Consider the following 8,717-nt stretch of genomic DNA (forward strand, 5'->3'; position numbering starts at 1 on the left):
ACTCTCTCGTTTGTCACACGAGCCAAGGAACGCCGGGGACCGCTCGACCCTCCCTCTGTGTTTGCACCAACGTGAGGAAAAACCATCACTAATCACTAATCAGCGGTTTGGCCTGAAAACGGGGGGTTTGAGGGGAAGATGAGGACCCTTCCCCACCCCACCCAAGCTTTGTGGGTAAAATTCAGCATCCACCAGCATCCACGACCGCAGCCAACGAGAGCCGGACCTTCGGCCCTTGAGTTTTTTCAATCCCATCGGTGAGAAAAATATTTCTTTTAGCTGAAATATTTATTTTTAGTCCAGAAGTAACCGAAGTGTCGAGGCTGAGCTGGAGGGACTCTCCCTGGGTGCCGTGCGCCGCTTTTTATAGCCAGCTGACCTCCTCCCAGTGCCTAAAAAGGGGTAAAACCCGGCGCAAGGTTTCTGGTGAAACTTTACTTCCACGATTTCACTGCTCCTCCCTCCTTTTTGGCGTCAGAAAAGCTTCCCCTTCCCTTGAAAAAAAATCATACATCTCCCCCCAACACCTTTTTAAACATGTAAAGAAGCCAAGAGGGGTCACGGCGTCGCCGTCACGGTGATGGTGACGTTAACCGGTGGGTCGTCGGTGGCATCGGGCGGTGCTGAGAGCGGCTCTGCGAGGGGTGGGAGAGCCCCCGGTGACACCGGCTGGGTGCTGGGGCACCGGGGCGGGTGACTCGCCCCCACGGGTGCTGTTACCTGCTGCTGGGCCGGGGTGGCCGAGTCTCCCGGTGCCGGTGCTGCTCCCTCCTCCCCACTTGCGGCTGTTTCGGCATCCTCCGGTGTGCCGATGGGCTCCTGGGCGCCGGGGCCAGCCCTGGGGGGGACACGTGAGGGTGTCACCGGCACCGGGGTGCAGCAGCAACGGGGCAAGGGGCTTTGGACACTCACGTGCGGAAGAGCAGGTCGTGCAGCCCTGGGGACAGACAGACATGAGGTGGGGGTGTCCGGGGTCCTGTTGTGACCCCCCCGACCCCGGCACTCACGTGGGAGGGCGTCCCGGTGGCGGGCAACCCAGTACACGGCCAGGAGTGACGCCGCGGTGGCCACCAGCATCCCCGCCACCGCTGCCCCCATCACTGCTGGGTAGGCCTCGAAGGGAGGCTCGGCTGGAAGAGAGCAGCTGCTCGTCAGCGCGTGTGTCCCCCCGGGGGTAATTAAGGTAACGAGGCACCCGCAGAGAGGAGAGCGAATGGCAGGCACCCAGCACAGAAAGGGGGAAGGAGGTGGGAGCCTGTGCCCGTTCACTCTGAAACCTACTGATGGCTGCTCCCCGCTCGGCTCCACCGCGATGCAACCGTTGCCCTTCTCCTCTCACACCCCGCAGCGTGTCCCCCCCCCACGTCACCTGGCGTCTGCACCTCGGAGGGGTGCCCGGCCGTGCGGTGGTTGACAGCCAGGACGCGGAAAGCGTAGAGCACGGCCGGGTCCAGCCCCCCCAGGCGCCGGTCGCGGGAGTGGGGCTCGATGTCACCGGCGGCCGTTTCCCAGGGGCCCGGGACCCGCCGAGGGGTTTTCTTGGCTTCGGCGCCGCTGGACCACGAAGCCGGTGAGGTTCCCGGCGCCCTGCGTCCGCCACTCCAGCCGCACCTCGGTGCGCGCCCACGCGTGTACCGCAGCTTGCTGATGGTGACGTTGGGGGGGGCCGGGTACCCTGCGGCGAGATGGCACCCAGGGGGGCTGAGCCCCCACCCCAAACCCACCTTGGGGACCCCCCACCCCTCCCAGGACTCACGGTCCACGCGGAGGCGGACGGGGAGGCTGGCGGTGCCCACGGCGTTGGCCGCGGCGCAGCGGTAGGTCCCGCTGTCCCCGGGCCACTCGGCGTCCCGGACGGTGAGGTTGAGCCACGCTTCTCCCCAGTCCAACCGGTACTTGGCCACCCCCGGTGTCACCTCCCGCTCTTTGGGGTCGTACCAGACCACGGCGGCACCCAAATCGGCACCGCCGCCACCGCCGCGTCGCCGGCACGCCAACCGCGCCTCGCCGCCCTCCAGCACCGCCACCTCGCTCCTCTCCGCCTCCAGCTCGGGGACATCTGCGTGGCAAGAAGGTGCCGATGGGGACGTGCCACCCCGCTGCGGTGGCACAGCGAGGGCACCCCGGGGATGCCACCTGGCTTACCCAGCCGGAGGCGGCACTTGGTGCCGGTGGCCCGGAGCGGGTGGGCGGTGGCGCAGATGAACTCCCGGCCCCTCAAGCTGCCGTCGGCGCCCAGCACCAGGACGGCAGCGGAGGGCGCGGGGTCACCCAGCGCCTGGCCCCCGCCGTCCCGCCACCACAGGGTCACCGGCGGCGTCCCCCCCTCCCACCGGCACCGCAGCATCACGTACTCGTCCCCCTTGGTGGCCGCCGCCACGCAGGAGGGGCTGCCGGGCGGGACCCCTGTGGGATGGAGAGGTGTGAGGGTGGGGGGGGGCCGTGCCAAAAGGACACCCCCCACCCATGGCACGGGCACCAGTTGTGCTGTGGGACCCCCGTTATGGAGCAAGCTGGGGTTGCTGGAGGCCCCAGCCGAGGCAGCACCACCTTGGGGTGCCCATCCCATGGTGGCACGGGGGGTCACCACGGTTGTGTCAAGGGCGGGGGACACCCGTGGGCACTCACACAGGGTGGTCCCGCAGGCAGCCCCCTGCGGCAGCGCGGGGTGGGAGGCCCGGCAGGAGAAGGAGCTGCCGTTCTTGGTGGTCGCCCCTGGTTGGATGCTGGTGGCCATGGAAAAACTCATCCCCATCACCCCCTCTTCCTCCTCCTCCTCCTCCTCCTGGGGGCCCACCCAGCGCAGCCGTGCCGGGGGGAAGCCCCCCAGCCAACGGCACCGCAGGGCCACGTCCCGCAGGTCACCGGTGGCCAGTGCGGAGCAGCCGGGGCTCCCGGCTGGTGGATCTGCAGGAGACCATCAGCGCTGGGGTAGGGTGGGCTTCTACCCACCCCCCCAACTCACACCCACGTCCTCACCGGGGAGCCGCGTTCGTCCGTGTCACCCTGGGAGAGGGCACCCACCGGGCCACCCCACCTCCACCCAAGGGTTACTTACAGTAGACCGTGAGGACGATGGTGGCTTGGGTGCGGGTTTGGAGGTGGGTGTTTTCGGCCAGGCAGGTGTAGGTGCCCGCCTGGGCGCGGGCGATGGCGGCGATGACGTAGGTCTGGCCGGTGTGGACCTGGGAGCCGTTGTGGAGCCAGACGTACCGGCTGGGGGGGTTGGAGGGCGCCAGGCAGCTCAGCACCACGTCCTCCCGCTCGCCCGCCGAGAAGCCCCCCTGTTCCGGGGAGAAGGGCTCCACGCTGATGGCCGGCTCGTCGGGGCCGTCTGCGGTGACATGGGGACCTTCAGCCACGGGGGTGTCCCCACAGAGGGGACACAGCCCTCCCCAGGGCTTCCTCCCACTGGTGGGAAACCAGGCTGTGAAGCCTCCTTAGAAAGGGTGCACTATGGTGGTGCCACCGTTTTGGGTGTGGAGGCACCTTGGTGGTATGGTGCTTGGTGGCCACAGATGCAATATGGTGGCTGTGGAGGTGGCATGGGGTATGGTGGCCGTGGACACACCTTGGTGGCATGGGGTATGGTGGCCATGGACACATCTTGGTGGCATGGTGCTTGGTGGCCACAGATGCAATATGGTGGCTGTGGAGGTGGCATGGGGTATGGTGGCCGTGGACACACCTTGGTGGCATGGGGTATGGTGGCCATGGACACATCTTGGTGGCATGGTACTTGGTGGCCATAGATGCACTACGGTGGTTGTGGAGGTGGCATGGGGTATGGTGGCCATGGACACACCTTGGTGGTATGGTGCTTGGTGGCCATAGATGCACTATGGTGGCTGTGGAGGTGGCATGGGGTATGGTGGCCATGGACACACCTTGGTGGCATGGGGTATGGTGGCCATGGACACACCTTGGTGGCATGGTACTTGGTGGCCATAGATGCACGATGGTGGTTGTGGAGGTGGCATGGGGTATGGTGGCCATGGACACACCTTGGTGGTATGGTACTTGGTGGCCATAGATGCACTATGGTGGTTGTGGAGGTGGCATGGGGTATGGTGGCCATGGACACACCTTGGTGGTATGGTGCTTGGTGGCCATAGATGCACTATGGTGGCTGTGGAGGTGGCATGGGGTATGGTGGCCATGGACACACCTTGGTGGCATGGGGTATGGTGGCCATGGACACACCTTGGTGGCATGGTACTTGGTGGCCATAGATGCACTACGGTGGTTGTGGAGGTGGCATGGGGTATGGTGGCCATGGACACATCTTGGTGGCATGGTACTTGGTGGCCATAGATGCACTACGGTGGTTGTGGAGGTGGCATGGGGTATGGTGGCCATGGACACACCTTGGTGGTATGGTGCTTGGTGGCCATAGATGCACTATGGTGGCTGTGGAGGTGGCATGGGGTATGGTGGCCATGGACACACCTTGGTGGCATGGGGTATGGTGGCCATGGACACACCTTGGTGGCATGGTACTTGGTGGCCATAGATGCACTATGGTGGTTGTGGAGGTGGCATGGGGTATGGTGGCCATGGACACACCTTGGTGGTATGGTGCTTGGTGGCCATAGATGCACTATGGTGGCTGTGGAGGTGGCATGGGGTATGGTGGCCATGGACACACCTTGGTGGCATGGGGTATGGTGGCCATGGACACACCTTGGTGGCATGGTACTTGGTGGCCATAGATGCACTATGGTGGTTGTGGAGGTGGCATGGGGTATGGTGGCCATGGACACACCTTGGTGGCATGGGGTATGGTGGCCATGGACACATCTTGGTGGCATGGTACTTGGTGGCCATAGATGCACTACGGTGGTTGTGGAGGTGGCATGGGGTATGGTGGCCATGGACACACCTTGGTGGCATGGGGTATGGTGGCCATGGACACATCTTGGTGGCATGGTACTTGGTGGCCATAGATGCACTATGGTGGTTGTGGAGGTGGCATGGGGTATGGTGGCCATGGACACACCTTGGTGGTATGGTGCTTGGTGGCCATAGATGCACTACGGTGGTTGTGGAGGTGGCATGGGGTATGGTGGCCATGGACACACCTTGGTGGTATGGTGCTTGGTGGCCATAGATACACTATGGTGGAATGTGGACATGCCATGCTGGCAAGGAGCATGGCGGCCATGGTAGTACCGTGATGGCCATGGACATAACCTCGGTGGCATGGCGCATGGTTGCCATGGACATACTATGGTGGCCATGGAGGCATCATAGTAGTAGGGTGCATGATGACCATGGTGGTAGCATGCTTGTTGGCCATGGCCATACCATGGATGTACCATGGTGGCCATGGAGGCACCATGGTGGCCATGGAGGCGTCACAGTGGCAGGGTACACAGTGGCCATGGATGTACCATGGTGGCCATGGAGGCATCATGGTGCCAGGGTGTATGGTGGCCATGGACGTACCATGGTGGCCATGGAGGCATCATGGTGCCAGGGTGTATGGTGGCCATGGACGTACCATGGTGGCCATGGAGGCATCATGGTGGCAGGGTATATGGTGGCCATGGAGGCATCATGGTGGCAGGGTACATGGTGGCCACGGATGTACTGTGGTGGCCATGGAGGCATCATGGTGGCAGGGTGCATGGTGGCCATGGATGTACCATGGTGGCATCATGGCCATGGAAGTAGGATGGTGGCCATGAAGGCATCATGGTGCCAGGGTACATGGTGGCCATGGATGTACCATGGTGACCATGGAGGCATCATGGTAGCAGGGTACATGGTGGCCACGGATGTACTGTGGTGACCATGGAGGCATCATGGTAGCAGGGTACATGGTGGCCACGGATGTACTGTGGTGACCATGGAGGCATCATGGTAGCAGGGTACATGGTGGCCACGGATGTACTGTGGTGGCCATGGAGGCATCATGGTGGCAGGGTGCATGGTGGCCATGGATGTACCATGGTGGCCTTGGAGGCATCATGGTGGCAGTGTGCATAGTGGCCATGGATGTACCATGGTGACCACGGAGGCATCATGGTAGCAGGGTACATGGTAGCCACGGATGTACTGTGGTGGCCATGGAGGCATCATGGTGGCAGGGTGCATGGTGGCCATGGACGTACCATAGTAGCCATGGACGTACCATAGTGGTAGGGTGCTTGGTGGCCATGGCCATGCTATGGTGGCACCTCCAGCCCTGAGGTGGCACCTCCAGCCCCCCACCTCGAGGAGCCCCGCGGCACTCACAGACGACGTCCAGGTAGACGGGCTCGCTGGTGCGGTTGTTGACCTCGTTGCCCACGGTGCAGGCGTACCAGCCCGCGTGGCTACGGTTGGCGGGGGTGAGGCGCAGCTCCGCCCCGGAGCCCCCCAGCCCCGCGGGGGGCACTGAGGGACCCCCTCGGGGCTCCCGGTGGTGCCAGGAGAAGCTCAGCGGCTCCGTCCCCTCCCTCACGGCGCACGTCAGGGCCACCGCCGTCCCCTCCGCCGCCGCCGCCGCCGTCGGCCGCACGAAGGGCTTGGAGACGGGCACTGGGGGCAACGGGCCGTGAGTGGCCCCCGAGGCTGCCGGCACCTTCCCGCCGTCCCGCCCGGGATGATCTTTCCAGCCCAGACCATATATTGGCTAGTGATGTGCTGTAGTGGCTAGTGGGATGGCTAGGGAGACCACCTACAGGCTAGGGAGGGGGGGTCCTGGCTGTGGGCACAGGGACCAGCTGGAGTGGCCACGGACAGGCTAATGAGACCAGTTAGGGGCTGGTGGGATGCTGAGTTGGCCAGGGCAAGGAGATGGGGATGGCTAGTGGGCTGCTATATTGGCTAGTGGGGTGCTTTGTTGACTAATAGGCACTGTGTTGGCTAGTGGGGTGCTACATTGGCTAGTGGGACGCTACATGAGCTAGTGGGGTGCTACACTGGCTGGAGGCAGGGGAGTTCATTGGCTAGTGGTGTGCTGTGCTGGCTAGTGAGGTGCTATGTTGGCTAGTGAGGTGCTTTGCTGGCTGGTGGGGCTCTACTTTGGCTAATGGGGTGCTTCGTTGGCTGGTGGGTGCTGCATTGGCTAGTGGTGAGCTACTTTGGCTAGTAGTGCGCTATGTTGGCTAGTGCAGCGCTACATTGGGTAGCAGGGGCGCTGTGTTGGCTAGTGCAGCACTGCATTGGCTAGTGGGGTGCTTTGCTGACTAGTGGGGCTCGACATTGGCTAGTGGCATGCATTGTTGGCTAGTGGCTTGTATCATTGGCTAGCGGGGCACTACGTTGGCTAGTGGCATGCATCATTGGCTAGCGGGGCTCTACGTTGGCTAGTGGCATGCATCATTGGCTAGCGGGGCTCTATGTTGGCTAGTGGCATGCATCATTGACTGGTGGGGCCCTTTGGTGGCTAGTGGGCCGCTGCCTGGTCTAGTGGGCCACTGCCTGGTCTAGTGGGCCACTACCTAGGCTAGTGGGGCTCTACACTGGCTAGCGACACGCTTTGTTGACTAGTGGGGCCCTAGGTTGGCTAGTAGCATGCATCATTGGCTAGTGGGGCCCTTTGGTGGCTAGTGGGCCACTGCTTGGGCTAGTGGGCCTCTACACTGGCTAGCGACATGCTTTGTTGACTATTGGGGCCCTTTGTTGGCTTCTAGGTTGCTTCCTTGGCCAGCAGCAAGCTCCACCGGCCAGCGGCAGCCTCTATCGGCTAGCGGGCGAGTGGATGCTTCACGGCAAGCCAGGGGAACGCGCCGCCGGCCGCTCGGTGGCTAGCAAACCCCCCGAGGCGGCCAGCGGCTTACCCAGGACGCGCAGGAGGACGGCAGCGTAGGCGACGCGGAGGCGCCCGGGCTCGGGGAACAGCCCCTGGCAGAGGAAGCGGCCCCGGGCGCCCGCCCGCAGCTCCCGCAGCTCCAGCGTCCCGTTGCGCAGCGTCACCCGGCCCAGCGTCCCCGCGCCGGGGGCCACCGCCACCTCCGAGCCCGAGCCCACCGCCACGGCCCGCGGCGGCCCCTCGCCCCTGGCCGCGAAGCTCCAGAAGACGACGGCCGGCGGGGCCGCGGCCACCGGCCCGCAGCTCAGCTCCACCGCCCGGCCCCGCACCCCCGTCACCGTCCGCTCCTCGTACGCCGCCTCGCTGGCCACCAGCTGACCTGCTGTGGCAAGTTGGTCAGCTCTCTGCTTGCCCACCCCCCAAGGGGAAATTTGGGGGGGGGGGGGGGGTTGTTTGCTTACCCCCCGCCAGCGCCGGCAGCAGGCAGAGGATCCAGGGCCCCCTCCACGGTGCTGCTGCCCGCCCGAGCTCCATGGCGCCATGGCCGGCACCGAAGCAGGGCTGCGCTCTCCACCCCGACCTCCTCTCCAGTTACCCCTGGGTAATTAATCCCAGCCCTGATTAACCGTTAATTATTTATAAACCCCACCTGTGCACACAGGAAGGGGGGGGGGACCCTGCAATCTCAGGGCTGAGGATGGCCGCGCTCAGCACAGCAGTGGCATCACCCCCTTCCCTGGGGGGGGGACATTTATCCCTGAGCGTTACCCACCACCCTCCCATTTTTTTAGGGTGGGGGCTAGAAGAGGAGGAAAATAAGTTGCCACCCGCCCCCCCCCCGACCGCAAACGGGGGGTCTGGGGGAAGCCGGGCGCTCGCCGGGGTTTGATATTTCATCTCCCGGCGCATCAAACATTCATGGGGGGGTGGTGACGCTGTAACGCGACGCCAGGAGCAGGATTTTTGGGGTGCTGAT

At 63.9% G+C, this 8,717-nt stretch overlaps 1 protein-coding gene across 1 annotated transcript; it reads right to left on the reverse strand.

Annotated features, from left to right (window-relative positions):
- Positions 1 to 302: 302 nt before the first annotated feature.
- LOC137673550 (V-set and immunoglobulin domain-containing protein 10-like 2) lies at positions 303 to 8,319 on the reverse strand. The gene is given in 13 exon segments (XM_068418405.1): positions 303 to 838; positions 913 to 937; positions 1,008 to 1,130; positions 1,370 to 1,547; positions 1,549 to 1,623; positions 1,626 to 1,675; positions 1,757 to 2,059; positions 2,146 to 2,406; positions 2,629 to 2,907; positions 3,059 to 3,334; positions 6,241 to 6,525; positions 7,770 to 8,120; positions 8,203 to 8,319. Coding segments are annotated over 13 exon segments (2,559 nt in total). The 5' UTR covers positions 8,276 to 8,319; the 3' UTR covers positions 303 to 558.
- Between the last annotated feature and the right edge of the window lie 398 nt (positions 8,320 to 8,717).

This window comes from Nyctibius grandis, chromosome 25 (assembly GCF_013368605.1).
Source record: "Nyctibius grandis isolate bNycGra1 chromosome 25, bNycGra1.pri, whole genome shotgun sequence".
In the NCBI taxonomy this organism is placed as follows: domain Eukaryota; kingdom Metazoa; phylum Chordata; class Aves; order Nyctibiiformes; family Nyctibiidae; genus Nyctibius; species Nyctibius grandis.